This window comes from Cebus imitator, unplaced genomic scaffold (genome assembly GCF_001604975.1).
Source record: "Cebus imitator isolate Cc_AM_T3 unplaced genomic scaffold, Cebus_imitator-1.0 Scaffold30, whole genome shotgun sequence".
Classification (NCBI taxonomy): domain Eukaryota; kingdom Metazoa; phylum Chordata; class Mammalia; order Primates; family Cebidae; genus Cebus; species Cebus imitator.
Window position 1 is genome coordinate 3,653,952 of NW_016107345.1, and position 17,789 is coordinate 3,671,740.

Below are 17,789 nucleotides of genomic sequence, written 5' to 3' on the forward strand. Positions count from 1 at the left end.
AGTAGAGACAGGGTTTCACCGTGTTGACCAGGATGGTCTTGATCTCTTGACCTCGTGATCCACCCGCCTCGGCCTCCCAAAGTGCTGGGATTACAGGCTTGAGCCACCGCGCCCGGCCAGCACCACTTATTAAAGACATTATCCCTTCATCAAATTATCCTGGCACATTTGTTGTAAAATCAGTTGACCATATAGGTATGGGTCTATTTCAGGACTCTAGTTATATTCCATTGATCTATATGTCTATCTTTCTACTAATTCACATTGTTTTTCATTATTCTAGCTTTGTAAAGTTTTGAAATCAGGTGGAGTAAATTCTCCAAATTTGTCCTTTTTCAAATTTTTCTGGTTAGTCTAGAGCCTCTGCTTTATTTTACAACCAGCTTATCAATTTCTAAAAAACTGGCTACTGGGATTTTGATCGAGATTTCTTTGACTCTATAAATCAAAGCAACTGATTTCATTGACATCTTAACAACAGTGAGTCTTCTAAAAAATGAGAAAACAAAATTAGGGAAGAAAATTCTTTTAGGTGGGCAGTAAGATCCAAAGAGTATCTACAGATGGAAAATGTACAGAACCACAGTTCAAATTTAGGTAGGATTCAGGGGAAGGAGTTCAAATCCCAGCTCTGCCACTTATCTATGTGAACACAGAAAGGCTACCTAACCTCTCAGGTGAGAAAATAACACCCACCCCTTGGGTGATAGTGAGGGTTAAATGCAAAATGTGTTAGTGCCTGGCACATTGATGGCACTATTAAGCAGTTCTCTTTGGCTAGTGTCCTGCCTGTTCTTCCTACTTTTGGGATGGATAGACCAAGAGGTTGGGTGCCTGTGATTATATATATAAAGAGTGTTGCCAGCACACTGACCCCTGCATGCATGATGCTGCTTCATGCTGGCACTGACTTTTTTCTGAATCTACGCTATGAAGCTGGTTATTCCAGGAATATCTCTGGGGGAACACTCAGATATTTAGCTGCTGCTTCCTTTTTTCTTCCCTCTTCTCCTTTTTTTTTTTGGTGGTTAAAAAGCCATAAAATGTCTGGATGTGGTGGCTTATGCCTGTAATCCCAGGACTTTGGGAGGCTGAGGCAGGTGGATCACGAGGTCAGGAGTTTGAGACCAGGCTGGCCAACATGGTGAAACCCTGTCTCTACTAAAAAAACATATAAAAATTACCCAGGTGTGGTGGTGTGCACCTATAATCCCAGCTACTCAAGAGGCTGATGCAGGAGAATCACTTGAACATGAGAGGCGGAGGTTGTAGTGAGGTGAGATTGCGCCATTGCACTCCAGCCTGGGCAACAGGGCAAGACTCTGTTTCAAAAAAAAAAAAACAAAAAACAAAAAACATAAAAGTTCACCATCTTAGCCACTTTTAAGTGTATGGTACAGTAGTGTGAACCGTATCCACACTGTTGTGCACAGACTGATAGGTCTGTTTTACATAATGTGATTTAGTTGTATTCATAAAGTCCAAATTAATAATAAGCACGTTCAATTTTCAGATCTTTTTTTTTGAGATGGAGTCTCGCTCTGTTGCCCAGGCTGGATGGAGTGCAATGGCGTGATCTCAGCTCACTGAAACCTCCGCCTCCTGGGTTCAAGTGATTCTCCTGCCTCAGCTTCCTCTGGGACTACAGGTGCGTGCCACCACAGCTGGCTGTTTTGTATTTTTAGTAGAGACTGGATTTCACCATGTTGGTCAGGCTGGTCTCAAACTCCTGACTTCGTAATCTGCCCACCTAGGCCTCCCAAAGTGCTGGGATTACAGGTGTGAGCCACTGAGCCCAGCAATTTTCAAATCTTTTAACTGTAACTAATGTAATATAAGTTTATTTATTTTCAGAAACTAAGTGATTACAATGAAAATAAAGATAAAGCTCTGAACAAGATTAGACAAATGTTTAACTTGGGAGAAACAATGAATATTCTCTATCAGTTTCATGAAAACATGTATGCTCACCAAGATCTTGTGTAATTTTAATGTGATATAAACTACTAAATTCTCAGCAGCCCCTTCTCAATTTCTCCATCTTTTAATCTCTTTCTAGATGATTATATAAAAAAAAGAAGAGATTTTTTTTTCTCTGAAAAGCATAACCTAAAAAATTTTTAACTAAAAGATAAAAAGATTTAGTTTGTTCCTGATTTATAGTCACTTTCTGCTTGGATATAAAAAACAGACAAGTCTGTGTATTACTTTACAATATAAATTAATTTGAAGACGTGTCAAGTATTAAGATGTTACCTCCTTTTATTCCTATGATGGTGCCTCGAAGGCCAACTGGAACTGAGAAGTTTTCTCTCACATTTACAACACGGTCAAAAAGACGAAATTCTGCATCCCGATCAGGAATGACTCCATGTTGCTGTTCTAAAGGCTGAAGAGAAGAAAGCTATTAATTCTAATTTAAAAAAAAAGTTTTCCTACTAAACTTTTTTTTCTCATTTTTCTCATTTTTCCAAAAATGAGAACATTTTTGTTCCTTTCATGTATACAAAATGAAAGCAACAACTCTGAATTCTTTGATAGAAAACTTACTCTGTATAGCAAATGGGGCTTCACTGTTACTCGTACTTTCTTATTATTCTTTCTTTGCTGAGGAAAAAGAAAAATTGTTAAATATTTTTAAAATGTAAAATTTTTAAATCACTCAACTACTCACTATTGCCACATGGCGGAATTTTAAAAAGCCAAATGAAGTGATTAATTTTTAAAATATTTCAAGTTCTGCAGCTGCAGCAAGGAGAAAGAAAATAAACACATATAAAACGCCTACAGCTTAAATTATTATTTTAAAACTTTTTAAAGTAAAATTTTTTGTTGAAGTGTAAGACAGCATGGGGACGAAAATGAAAAATTATAAGTATGTAGACCAATGAACTTTAATAGTATATCTATGTATAACTATGCCTGGTTCAACAAACAACATTGCTAAACACAACATAAGAAATCCTTTCCATCTCCTTCCAGTTACTACCCTTTCCTAAAGTAACCTTACTTCTAACACAAAAGATTATAATTATCTGTTTTGGACTTTATATAAATGCTATCCTATTCAAATGCCTTTTTTATAACTACAAAAAGAATTACACACAATGGCCAATCAAGATTTATATACTTTTTAAAAGTATCAATTACTGATCTATGACCATACCATGAATTTTATGGTCACTTGTAAACTATGGTGGCATTCATTTAACAAAACCCTTTGCTTTGAATTTATTGTAACACTTGATATTAGAATCTTTTCATTATCTAAAAAATGCTGGAAGAAGACTTTTCTCCTATCTTTGCTACTTGCTAGTTCTGTGAATCACACTTAACTACTTTAGGCATCAGCTTCCTTCCATCTGTAAGATGGAAATATTACCTGTTCTAGATAATAAAACATGAGAATAATTTATATCCTTTACAATTCATAAACTACTATTCATACTAAAAAATTTAAAGTTAATGCTTACCCAATTAAAAAAATTACAGCAGTTTAATTATATGGCAGTCACCTCTCTTTAGAACACAGCTTATGGGAATAAGTATAAAGGGACACAGACTGAACCCATGCTATAGAGTCCATAAACTATAGGGTTCAAGTATTTATATACTATAAAATGCTCAAGCCTTTAAACAGTATCTATTTTTTTTGTTATGACACATTTCATTTATTCTTTCAATAAATATTTACCGAGTTCCATTTGTGTGCTATATATTGATTAATTGAGGTACTGGGGATAAAGCAGTGATCTGTTCTCTCATTCTAGTTGAGGGAGATATATAAGACACAAAATAGGGAAGATATATAGCATGTTAGAAGGTAAAAAGCCTAGAGAAAAATGAAGCAGTTAAGGAGGATAGCAGTGGCGGGGGGAAGATATTACAATTTTAATTGAGTGAACAGTGAAGGCCTTATTGACAAAGTGTCTATGCTCTCAGCCCATAGCAGACTAGATTCACTAAAAGACTACAACAGCAAAAAGAAAGATTATGAATATTTAAAGGAACTTTAAAAAGCAGGCACAAGAACTGTGCCTGGAGTATTGCATATCAAAAAATAACCCATATGCTCTAAGACATTCTTAGGCATTATTACACTATGGCATTGATTAGAGGACATGGCTATCAAAACTGGTTCATTAGGCAAATGAATAAGCTCGGTAATGTTCATAATAGGCCCCAACCCATACCTAATGTATGAGAAGTTTGGAAACTGACTACTCAAAATGTGATCACCTAGGAGCTTATTAGAAATGCAGAATCTTGGCACTGTGGCTCATGCCTGTAATCCCAGTACTTCGAAAGGCTGAGACAGGCGTTCGAAACCAGCCTGACTAACATGGAGAAACCCCGTCTCTACTAAAAATACAACATTAGCCCGGTGTGGTGGCACATGTCTGTAGTCCCAGTTACTTGGGAGACTGAGGCAGGAGAATTGCTTGAACCCAGGAGACAGAGGTTGCGGTGAGCTGAGATTGTGCCATTGCACTCCAGCCTGGGCAACAAGGGAAACTCCATTTCAAAAGAAAAAAAAAAAAAAGAAATGAAGAATTTCAAGTCACACCCTAGACCTATTGAATCAGAACTATATTTTAACAAAATCTTCTGGTGATTTGTTTGTATCCGAAAGTTTGAGAAGCACTGCCTAGAGGTGGAATCGGAATTGTGTTTTTAAAAAGTTCTGCCGGTAATTTTGATAATTAACTGAGTTTGGAAATCATGTTCCAACAAGAAAACTGTTTTTTTTTTCTTTTTTTTGAGACAAGGTCTCACTCTGTTCTCAGGCTAGAGTGCAGTGATGTGATCACGGCTCATTGCAGCCTCAAACTCCCTGGCTCATGTGATCCTCCTGCCTTGGCCTTCTGAGTAGCTGGGACCAGAGGCCTGTGCCACCATGCCTGGTTAATTTTTTAATTTTTTGTTGAGATGTTGCTCAGGCTGGTCTCAAACTCCTGGGCTTAAGTGATCCTCCCATCTCCCAAAGTGCTGGGGTTACAGCTGTGAGTCACTGTGCCCAGCCAAATACTGATACTTTTAATGCTGATCCTGCATTACTAAGAAAAGTTTAAATTATCTTTAGAATTGTTGTGTTTATGTTTTAGTTTTTTCTCCTTCTTTTATTGCTCTAGTAACATAATACTGAAAGCAAAAAAGTCACTCATAACTGCACCTCCCTGACACATTAACAGGTTTAAGAAAATTCCTGTCTTATCTATATGCACATATATTTTAAAAATTGTAGTAATCAAAATAACAGACTAAAACTTCGTATATGTATCTTCCATTTGCAAGGTAAAGGGAAAATGTGTGAAACATTTTAGAAAGCTCTGAATCCAAACGGGTTAAAATTGAGGGGCTTAAGGCTTTAAATATTTTTTAATTGGAAAACTCACCTCAAAAATGATGGTGAACAAACTGATTTCACTCTACATTGAAAGACAATTAAAAAGAAATACAGGCTTTCTATCTTCAGCTGATTATCAATGACCCTTCAAAAATCAAACTCTTGGCTCTGAGCCATATATTTTTTCCTAAAGAGAAAAAGAGTCATCTAGTGGTGATTTTCTAGACTATAATCACAGCTCTTCAGTATGTGATAGGATAATTTAAATAATTAATAAAAGCTTATTAGGCATTAATAATAGCTAGGCATTATTAGAAGTCATTTACTTAGTATTAACTCATTTAATCTTTTAGAGGACCCTATGAGGCAGGTACTATTTTATTGTAATTTTACCAATGAGGAAACAAGAGTTATGGAAGGAAAGGTTAAGTATCTTGCCAGGGTTATTAATATCAAAAAACTGACCCAAAGGATTATAAATCATTCTACTATAAAGACATATACAAATGTATGTTTATTGTGGCACTCTTCATAAAACAGCAAAGACTTGGAACCAAGCCACATGCCCATCAATGATAGACTGGATAAAGAAAATGTGGCACATATATACCATGGAATACTATGTAGCCATAAAAAAGGATGAGTTTATGTCCTTTGCAGGGACATGGATGAAACTGGAAACCATCATTCTCAGCAAACTGACACAAGAACAAAAAATCAAACACCACATGTTCTCACTCATAAGCGGGTGTTGAAGAATGAGAACACATAGACACAGAGAGGGGAACATCACACAGTGGGGTCTAAAGGGTAGGGGGCTGGGGGAGAAACAGCAGAGGGTAGGGGTATTGGGAAGGGATAGCATTAGGAGAAATACCTAATGTAGATGATGGGGTGATAGATATAGCATACCACCACCATGGCACGTGTAGACCTATGTAACAAACCTGCATGATCTGCATGTGTACCCCAGAACTTAAATTAAAAAAAAAAAAACTGATTCAAACTCAGGGGATAGGGGAGACAGCTCCAGAACCCAGTTCTTAACTTATTCTGCAATTAGTTTGAACAAGAGAATGTTGTATTGGCAAAGCAATAACATTTTAATAAAAAGGGCAAATTTGTGAAAAGTGACATCAAACATTGAAAAAGGTAATATAATAAATTCATTTTCTATAGACAAAATATGCACTCAAAGTCTACTGCGTTAAAAGAAAGTGAGATGTAAAAAATAGGAGAGATCATGGATTTCAAAAAATTTTAGCAACTCAATAAGTGTATGAGTAAGAAAAGTACATTTTAGGTTGGGCATGGTGGCTCACGCCTGTAATCCCAGGACTTTGGTAGGTCAAGGAGAGTGGACCACCTGAGGTCATGAGTTTGAGACCAGTCTGGCCAACATGGTGAAACCTGGTCTCTATTAAAATTACAAAAATTAGCCGGGTGTGGTGGCGGGTGCCTGTAACACGGCTACTCAGGAGGCTGAGGCAGGAGAATCACTTGAACCTGAAGGCAGAGGTTACAGTGGGCTAATATCACGCCACTTCACTCTAGCCTAGGTGACAGAGTGAGCCTCCATCTCAAAGAAAAAAAAAAAAGAAAGAAAAGTACATTTTAGAATTTATTATCAAAAGTCAATTATATCTTTTTGTTTTACAAAAAGATGAACTGTCTCTTTAAAGAATGTAGTTAGAGGCTGGGCATGGTGGCTCACACCCCTATAATCCCAGCACTTTGGGAGGCGGAGGTGGATGGATCACCTGAGGTCAGGAGTTCAAGACCAGCCTGGCCAACATGGCAAAACTCCATCTCCACTAAAAAATACAAAAATTAGCCAGGCGTGGTGGTGGGTGCCTGTAATCCTAGCTACTTGGGAGGCTGAGGCAGGAGAATTGCTTGAATCCAGAAGGCGGAGGTTGCAGTGAGCTAAGATCATGCCACTACACTCCAGCCTGGACAACAGAGAGAGATTGTTTCCAAAAAAAAAGAAAAAAAAAAATGTAGTTAGAACAGGAAGAAATAGGGGATTATTAACCCTATTCTCAAACTTTCTACTGTGACTAGAATGACAAAATATTAATTCTCAATATCAGAAACACTACAAGGGCATAAAATTTAAATGCAAAGTCTTTTGTATATTGAAAATATAATTTTATAAGTTTATAATATTGCATAACACTAATATGTTAATGGTTAATGGCCAGTTCTTAATATAACTTAATTCTTAATATAAATTGTAACATAATTTCTTAATATAATTTTTAATATGTTATATTAAGAACTGGCCATTAACATCTGTTATACAATATAAATATAATTTGGCATAACACTATTGGCTATTAATGGTTACTGTAAATGGTTGGAACTTTTTTTTTTTTAAGACAGGGTTTTACCATGTTGGTCATGCTGGTCTTGAACTCCCGACCTCAGGTGATCCACCTGCCTTGGCCTCCAAAGTGCTTGGATTACAGGCATGAGCCACCACGCCCGGCCAGAACGTTTTTTAAATTACAGGATTATTTGATACTAAGTAGAATCTCTAGGTTTTATTTGGTTGAAACACAAATGAATTATTTGTAAAATAATGTATAGTTCATTTAATTCCAGATCTCATCAATAATCTTGGTTACTGAAAGTTAGTACCTTGCACTTTTCGACTTCTTCCTCAATTTTCTCAACAATAGCTGCATCCAGAATTTGTAAATCACAAGAAGAACGAGATAAAGTACTGACAGGATGTCCTTTTAGCCAAGTAATAATTTCTTGAACTTTCTCAGCACTAAAGCAAAAAAAAATTTTTTTTTAAATTTGATTACAACTTTATCAGAGCAATAAATTATAAAAGACATCAAACATATAACTAATAATTAGTCACTGAACTTAACTGGGACTAATTACAAATCTAATACAAATATGGACATGTTACCTCTTAGTAATTAAAAAACCCACAAAAAGATTTGTTTAAAAGTATTTGTTGATATAAATGAAAGAAAAAATTTTAAGCTCTTAAAGAAAAAATGAAACAATGTAAAAAAAAAAAAAAAAAAAAAAAGAAGAAGACACACCTGTAATCCCAGAACTTTGGGAGACATAGGCAGGAGCATGGCCTGAGCCTAGGAGTTTGAAATCAACCTGGGCAACATGAGACTCTGCCACTACTAAAAAAAAAAAAAAATCGCCAAATGTAGAGGCATATGCCTATAGGCCCAGCTACTCAGGAGGCTGAAGTAGGAGGATTGTTCGAGTCCAGGGAACCAAGGCTGAAGTGACCTGTGTTTGAGCCACTGCACTTCAGCCTGGGCAACAGAATAAGAACCTGTCTCAAAAAAAAAAAAAAAGTTATAATATGAAATTCTTGACAAACCAGCTGCATCTGCCTTTGGAAATACTCAACTGAACTATTAGGTAATAAATACCATAAAAATCTTGCTTACCCATTCTCATTTTCTCCAGGCCAAATGTCATCTTCATAGAACACATCCTCTTGGCTATTTTTGGCTATATAACTAAATAGTTCTGGAGCTCTGGCCAAACAAACAAAAATAATTGCCTTAAAATATATATGGTTAACTTCAGATAAACTTCTTATGTAATAATTTCAGATCCTAAAGAGACATATAAAGCATATTGAGGACTATTATAATGTAACTGAAAGACTGGTAAGTCAGAGTACTCCTAGGCCCTCAAATCTCCCACTGGCTAAGATTCAAGTCATAAACTTATAATAAACTTCAATTACTGAGTCTACTCTCTTTCATTATAATGACAGCTGATAGACAAAAGTGGTATCTACAGGTTCATTTTCTAATTTTCACAACAAAACTAGAGCACTCCACAATATAGCAAATTAAAATTGATTAGAAGCTTCTTCTGATATTCCTCAACATTCCATTTCCTTCTGAAGTGTGCAGGACATTTGGATACATACAGCAAATTGGACATATGTGCTTATCTTTTGTCCCTATCCAATCCATTCAAATGACAATATAGTATAAAAAAGAGCATAGAACTAGAGAGACAGATGAAAAATGAAGCCCAGTATCTGGTGGCATATATAACCAATTAAAATTTTAGAAATTGGAAACTGGATAAATGTTATCTGGTTTGACAGACAGGAATAAGCTAAACCCTACACTACCAGTGGGAGGAGGCAATAAGAAGCAATTTGATTTAAAACACAGAACACTCTGAAAAAGCTCAGGAATTGTAGGTTCCAGGTACATTTGAAAGTGTGGCATGAGGTTTAGTAAGATTTAAAGTTTGTATAACAAGCAGTTAGAGTGTCATGTGGTTGCCTGCCTATCACCCCAGCATACAACCTGTAACTATATTTTGAAGAGGTCAAATAGGAGATACTCTAGCCTTATGTATGCCAGTCACAGGGAGCTGGGGGTGAGGACAGCACAAGGAGGAGACCACAGGTGTTATACTGAAAATGGAATTAATGAAAGCATAAATATTGTACACTGTGTCACTAGGAAGCAGACTAGGAGGCATAAGGTCTCTAGGAATGGACTCTGCAATGGAAATAAGCATGCACGAAGTTTAGTAGAAAGTCCTCGTGTGATCAACACCCATGGAAGGGAAGGGAAAGCAGAATTGGGCACAGGAAGAGGCTGGGCTGTGATTAATTCTCAACGAATTCCTTGGCCAACCCCCACAAAAATCTCAAACTGGGATGGCCCTTCAGACCAGCCTTGAATTGGGGTGATCAGAATGTCTAGGCTTCTATGCCTCCTTATAGATCAGGCATTGATCTGTGGCTGTTGTAGGAAGAAAAAGCAACTTTAGGTGAGGCAGTTTTCCTCATCCAGGCAATTACTGAAGAGGGCTCACAGCTGAGGACTGTCAGAAAGCAGCATTCCTGCTGCAGAAGGATAGGTCTTTAAGTCTTGAAACATCATCTGGGAGACGTAGCACAGTATCCACTTTGTAATGAAACCCCCTTTCCCTGGTTAACTACCAGAATACTGGCAATCAGTTTTATCCACTACATTCATATCTACTGCCAAGGAAAAGGCTGCAGGCCACCTCTTGGCGAAAGAAAAGATAAACATGCAGGTAGTGATACTAGGAGGTCCTCTGTAGAAACAGTAAAGTCCAACCTGATAAGCCCTACCTAAGTACACTAAATTTCCAGTCAGCTTTTTAGTGCCTCATTCTTAAATATGATTGGATATCAAATAATCACCAAACAAGAACAACAATAAAAAAGCTTTAACATGAAAGAGAGACCAAATCAAACAGGAAGAATAAAAGCTATTGGAGAAAACAGAAAACACAAAAAATAGAAGGAAAAATCCTAGAATCATCTTCAGAGAAATAAATGAAGATATTCCATTTACTGTAAGAATAAGATGCTATATATAGCCAGAGAATAAGGACATACTTTTAGTAAAAAATGATTAAATCAAATAGAAATTTTAAATGATAAACAATAAAGTTGAAAAGATTTTCCAGAGTAGAACAGAAGTATAACAATATAGGAAATGGATGAGGAGAGAGAAAACCAAGAGGATTAATCCAGAAGGTCTAAGATTTAACTGAAAGGATACCCAGAAATAGAAAGCAGAAAAAAATGGTGAGGAGAAAATTATCAAAGAAATAATACAAGACAGTCTCAGAATGGAAGGGCATCAGTTTCAAGCCTGAAAGGGATGAACAGAAGAAAGGGAAAAAAAGATCCATACCAAGGCACACATCCTCACATTATTAAAGACCACCAGTAAAGGAAAGGTGCTAAAAGGATTTCAGAAAATAAAAATAGATCACATACAGAAATTCAGAATCAGAATGGCGAAGGATTTATCAGTAGCAATATGGAAATGAAAAGAGAATGGAACAGTGCTTTCAAAATTCTGAGGGAAGTCTGCGTGTGGTGGCTGATGCCTGTAATCCCAGCACTTTGGGAGGCTGAGGCAGGCAGATCATTTGAGGTCAGGGGTTTGAGACCAACATGGTGAAACCCCATCCTCAAAAAAAAAAAAAACCATAAAATTTAGCCAGATGTGGTAGCAGGTGCCCGTAATCCCAGATACTTGGGAGTCTGAGGTAGAAGAATCACTTGAACTGGGGAGGCAGAGGTTGCAGTGAGCTGAGATCATACAGCACTCCAGCCTGGGCAACAGGGCAAGACTCTGTCTCAAAAACAAAAACAAAAACAAAATTCTGAAGGAAAATAATCTTCAATCCAGGATTCTATACTCAGGCAAACTATCAATCAAGTGCAGGAGAAGAATAAAGACATCTCCAGACATACAAGTTTCCTCAGGAAGCTACTGAAGTAAGTATTCCATGAAAATGGAGATATAAATCAGAAAGAGTGAGATATGAGAGTCAGAAAATGAAGGAATCCTATATGGCTGACTGGTGAAGAGAACTGAATTTCTAGGATGACAGTACCAGGAAACTCCAGAATGAGAGCTGCACAACAGCCCTAGAGGGTAATCAGTTCAAACTGAAGAAGGAAGACAGAAGGTTTAAAAGAAGACTTGAGGAAAATGGAACTGAGCAATGACCTGATCTGTTTGACCACACTGAGTTTTACAGCTATGGCAGAGATTAGGGCTGAATTTGCTATGTGTAAGCAGCAAATGAAAAAACAGCAGCGAAAACAAAAATGTGTACAAAAAAGGAAATGTAATCTTAATACTCCATAAGGTCGAGCTGTGAACATTTACTTCATTATAATGAAGTAAATCTTTAATAAAGACTTAATTAAAAAACCTGATAAAACTTTAGTGACAGGGGAAATATGTGTGTGAGGGAATCCAGAGTGGTGGTAGTTAAGGAAAGCTGAAGCTCAGAGTAGGAAAGCCACTCATAGTAGAAAATCCATAAATATGTCAAGTTGAAAAATTAAGAAAAAGTAGTTTAAATATGACCTTTTAAGGAAATAAGGAAGTGGACAGAGAAACAATCTAAATTTCCAGATGGTAATATGGGAATGAATTGTGTCCTGCCCCACTCAGAAGTTATGGAATGTGACTTTATTTGGAAATTGGGTTTTTAGTAGAGGCAGTCAAATAAAATGTGGCCATTAGCATGGGCTCGAATCCAATATGACTGGTGTCCTTATAAAAAGGGGAAATTAGGACACAGAGCCAGGGACATAAAGATGAAAAATGATGTGAGACACCCAGCAAGAACATCATGTGCAATTTCCTAGATAATTTCAGCAATAGAATTCAATAATTCTAGGACAGTAACCTGTGCAGCTACATAGTTCTAAGAATCAGAAAAATCCACTATGCTAAGAGCTTTGTTTATCCATACCAGTCCTCTCAGTGATGACACAGGTATGCGAAGTAGTGAAAAATTTATGATAGTAAGTTAAGAAAATTTTAACTAAGGAAGTCAATTCTCATTGTATTTTTTTCTTTTTAATAATATGGTATTTTTTTTTACTCTATTTTAGCTAGTGGCTATGACATTCCATGATGCAAAATTAAGTTTACATATAACATATGCCAGATTTTACTAATGGAAAATTTGTCCTCTAAAACTAATGTCAGCAAGGCAAAATAAACAGTATTTTCCTAAGATTTTGGATGCCCACTAGGATCTTATTAGGTACTTACCTCTCTAAGTACTCTGCCAGAAGTTGTTCTGCTGCAGATGAATACATCCATTCACTTCCAACTTTCTTAGTATATCCAGGTACCTCCTCATTTTTCTTGTTGAATTTGAGATTTAAACCCACATTTGCTTTATGGTCTCCATGAGGGCTGAATTTAAACCATATATGCACGCATGCACACACACAGGCACACACACGTGCGTGCGCGCGGGCACACACACACACACACACACACACACACACACATACCAGTTTTAAAATGTTGTTCAAGGAATAAAATGTTTTGCTTTCAATTCTTAGAAAAGCTCAGTTTTTATTATTCCTCTATATTTTAGTTATTATGGTTATTTCCAAAGTAGCAGTAATTGAAAAACTAGAAGAAAAGCTTCAAAACCCAAGTTAACAAAGCATGTAAATAAATTAAGTAATTATAAAGGAAAATGAAAAAACGAGATGCAAGGAAATATACTATTGAGGTTCACACACACCCTCTGATACCTTTTTTCAAGGTTCAATTTGTTAGCTGCTAAAAAATAAGAACTGTCTTTTCCAACCACCTAAAACATGTGCCATTCAGATGAAAGATTACCATCAGAGAAATTTATGCATAATTTTAAGACAATTCAGAGCAATTAATAAGAAAATACTGAAATATTAAGCATTTAATCTTTATCATTTAATTTTTCTGCCACTTTAAGTAAATTTCTCTAACATAAACTTACTTTCTCCTAGATCCTCTTCCAATAAAAATACTTCCTGTAAACCTTGAAACAAGGTATCCACTCACTCCAAGGCGACTGGCCAACACATATCCTGGGTTGTACTTTATAGAATATTTCTTTAAATATAAAAACAAAAAGGTCAATTATGGAAACACAAGTTTACATTAAATGTTATTTCTTTACCTTTAAAATCTGGAGATAATCAAGACATCACTAACCATTGGATTGTGGCAATATAAGGATTCTCACTTAGATCCATTTCCCCTTTTTTTTTGAAAGGATCTGTAGGCAGAATTTTTCTGCTCCTCTCTCTTTCTCCTTAAAGGACAGAATTCCCAAGGATGGATAAAAGGGGGGAGGAAATATACAGTTTGTGAAACTGTCTCAAGAAATAAACTCTATTGTAAGTACTAAATGGCAAACTCCACAGGCAAGTTTTTTGTTTGTTTTTGTTTCTACTAATTTTCATATCCCAAGCAGGGCCTAGCAAAGTACTTGGGACAAAATGAGGCATCAATAATTATTAGACTGAATTAAAAAATAGGTTCGTCATCAAAATAGTCGCTACTGAGAAAAACTAAAAGTGTCCTTCATATATGGATATAAGTAATATTCTCTTCCCCTAATATTTACTATCATATGAAAATATACAAGTATGTGTAGACCTATAATTAATACAGTCAATGAAATGTAACCTTAATTTATATATTTAAGGGAAGAAAACATATTGTCACATTAAAAGAAAAAGTAACAGATCATATAATATTTAACCAGGAAGCAGATGATTCATGAATCCAATACCAACTAGGATAAACTACCATATACTCTAACATCATGTACATAACAATAAAACATACTTAAGAAAGTCATCAGATTTAGCAATAATATAATACAAATCAGGTATGCTTTCCAGAATACATGGAAGAATAATGTAGTAGGTCTCAATCATAAGTAGCAACACTTTTCTAACAAGCATTTGGAAATGTGTAGAGGCACATTTAATTACAATAATTGGCATGGGCTACTAGCACTTAATGCCCTTGAGCCAAAGATGCCAACTGTTCTGCCATATACAAAACAGTTGTACTTAATACATAATTGTCCTGCCCAAATTGAGAAATAATGGGTTTTACTGTAATTTGAAACTAATTAAAACCATCACAAACATCCTAGAAAATATGAAATAAGTAGCTGAGAATACTGTGGTAGAAAAATAAGGCAGCTTGAATGAATATAAAAAGAAAGAAACTAAACTGGAGAAGGCATGCCCATCAACACTGCATACTATTATACAAGAGGACAGGCTCTTCTAGATCTAGAAAGAGCTGAGGATGAAGGAACACAAGTCCTTTAAGCTTCACTGATTCCCAGAACAAAACTCCAGCTACTTTATCTAATGAGCCACTCTCCTGGTTTCCTGACTATGCTGTCTAAATTTGTTCTTCCACAGGCACCAGATGGTAAGATTTTAGGAATGACTGCCTTTCATACATAAAGTTTCCTAATGGGTGTAGTGATACCTAATGCCTTCAGTTCATTTCACAGGAAGAAAGCTTTAGATTTTATCATTAGTGGGGAGGGAAAAAGCCTAAGTAGCAATAGTTGGCTGATTGTGAATTAATTTTAGTTAATTATCCAACCAATTAATAAGAACAAATGACAGTAACAGAACCTTCCCTCTATTTTAACAGGAGAAAAGAAAGCCACTGGAAATTTTTGACGAGAAAGTTCTGAAAAAGATGCTGTGAACTTAACTGCAATTTCCCAATATTCTTTAGGGTTGAGATTGTTTGTTCTTAGCTGAATAGATACATACAACCTTTGCAGAAAGGCCGTTTGTCACTTGGAACTAAAAATGCAGGCTCTGACTTATTATTAAAAGTTTAAAACACATACATCTATTCCCAGAGGGTATGCTCATCAATGTGACTCTTGTAAGCTTGAACATAATAATGCATAACAATCACTACAAATCAATAATGGGACTTCAGTGATTTTCCCCCACAAAGATCTACATAAATTTTTGAGCACAGATTCCACACTTATTTTTAAATAATACTAGATGCAACTGGGAGGGAGAATCTAATCAGTATTAAATATAACATTTGAAATAAATTCAAAGGAAGCGGCAAAATATCCTAATATTTTAAAAGTTTATCAATTCTAACTGAAATAATACAAACTACTGTACTCACATGCTGGTTCTGTATTAAAGCATCAAGATTGGGTTCACATGGAATGCTGAAAATGACACGAATCCTACCTTCTGTAATCACATCACCTGAATCCTGAACCTTAGGGGAAAAAAAAAATCACTGTATATTTTAGTCTCTTTCAGAGTATTTTATTTTTTAACTTATTTGAACACTATTATTTTTTAAAAACATTATGACAAGTTGGACAGTGAAAATTCTCTTGAAATTTCTAAGTGGGTATAATACTGTAAATTTTCATCATTGTATCATTGCTTTAATGGTTGTTATTACTCTTTTCTTTTTGAGACAGGATCTCATTCTGTCTGAAGAGATCAGGAGCATTCAGGGTGGTATGGCCGTAGACAGGCTCTCACTCTATCATTCAGGCTAAAGTGGTGGGATCAAGACTGGCTGCAACCTTGAACTCCTGGGCTCAAGCAATCTTCCTGCCTTGGTCTCCCAAAGTGGTAGGATAATAGCAGGTGTAAGCCATTGCATCTGGCCAATCTTTTTTTTTTTTTTTTTTGACAACAGGGTCTTGCTCTGTCATCTAGGCTGGAGTGCAGTGGTGCTATCACGGCTTGCTGGCTTGCAGCCTTGGCTTCCTGGGCTCAAATGATCATCCCACCTCAGCTTCCCAAGTAGCCGGAACTACAAGTGTGCGCCGCCAAGCCCAATTCATTTTTTGCAGAGAAAGGATTTTGCCATGTTACCCAGGCTGGTCTCAAACTCCTGGCCTCAAGCAATCTCACCTACCTTGGCCTCCCAATGTGCTCGGATTACAGGTGTGTGCCACTGTGCTTGGCCCGATCATTCTTTTTTAAATTAACTTTTTATTTGGAAATGATTTCAAAGTACCAAAAAGTTGCAAAACTAAAAATACTACAAAGAACACATTTATGAACACTACAAATAAAAGCATTTATCCAGGCTGGGTGTGGTGGCTCACGCCTGTAATCCCAGCACTTTGGGAGGCCGAAGCAGGCAGATCAGTAGAGGTCAGGAGTTCAAGATCAGCCTGGCCAACATGGCAAAACCCGGTCTCTACTAAAAATACAAAAATTAGCCAGGAGTGGTGGTCCATGACTATAATCCCAGCTACTTGGGAGGTTGAGGCAGGAGAATCACTTGAATCCAGGAAGCGGAGATTGCAGTGAGCACAGATCTGCCACTGTATTCCAGCCTGGGTAATACAGCCAGACTCTGTCTCAAAAAATAAAAAGAAACAAAAATTATCCAGATTCACCTGTTGTTAGCATTGTAAAACAAATGGCTTTAACATTTGTGTACTGTGTGTGTATTTATATATACGTAGTTATCTTTCTGAACCCTTTTAGTATATATTACATATATCATGTCCCTGACCTCTAAATATTTGTTTGTATTTCCTAAGATAGATATTTTACTATATAATCACAGTATAGTTATTAAGTATATAAATTTACATTAACATAATACTTTTATCTAAGCTATCATCCATATTCCAATTTTGTCAGTTGACCTAATAATGTCCTTTATAGAACTCTTTTCTTCCTTTATTACAGGATCCAGACTAGGATCAGATATTATATTTGTTTATCTCTTTAGCATCCTTTAATCTAAAACGTATCCACTGCCTTTGTTTTTTGTAACACTGACCTTTCAATTTTATGTTAAGTTATTGCTTTTTTTGTATTTTTTTTTTTAGACAGAGTCTCACTGTGTCATCCAGGCTGGAGTGCAGTGGTGTGATCTCAGCTCACCACAACCTCTGCCTCCCAGGTTCAAGCAATTCTCATTTTCAGCCTCTCAAGTAGCTGGGATTACATGCATGTGTTATCATACCCAGCTAATTTTATAAATTTAGTAGAGATGAGGTTTTGCTGTGTTGGCCAGGCTGGTCTCTAACTCCTGGCCAGAATACTGCATAGATGATGTGTCCTTCACAGGGTATTACATCTGGAGGT

At 36.3% G+C, this 17,789-nt stretch overlaps 1 protein-coding gene across 7 annotated transcripts in view; it reads right to left on the minus strand.

Moving 5' to 3' along the window:
* XRN1 (5'-3' exoribonuclease 1) overlaps positions 1-17,789 on the minus strand; it is a 126,331-nt gene that overhangs the window by 59,118 nt on the left and 49,424 nt on the right. For all 7 annotated transcript variants that reach the window (XM_017523759.1, XM_017523755.1, XM_017523757.1 and 4 more), the window contains 7 exons: positions 15,844-15,942; positions 13,649-13,764; positions 12,928-13,074; positions 8,782-8,871; positions 7,991-8,126; positions 2,551-2,607; positions 2,257-2,389 (listed from right to left, as the gene is read on the minus strand). In XM_017523759.1, the coding sequence (XP_017379248.1) occupies positions 2,257-2,389; positions 2,551-2,607; positions 7,991-8,126; positions 8,782-8,871; positions 12,928-13,074; positions 13,649-13,764; positions 15,844-15,942 (778 nt within the window). The remainder of the gene's footprint in view (positions 1-2,256; positions 2,390-2,550; positions 2,608-7,990; positions 8,127-8,781; positions 8,872-12,927; positions 13,075-13,648; positions 13,765-15,843; positions 15,943-17,789) is intronic.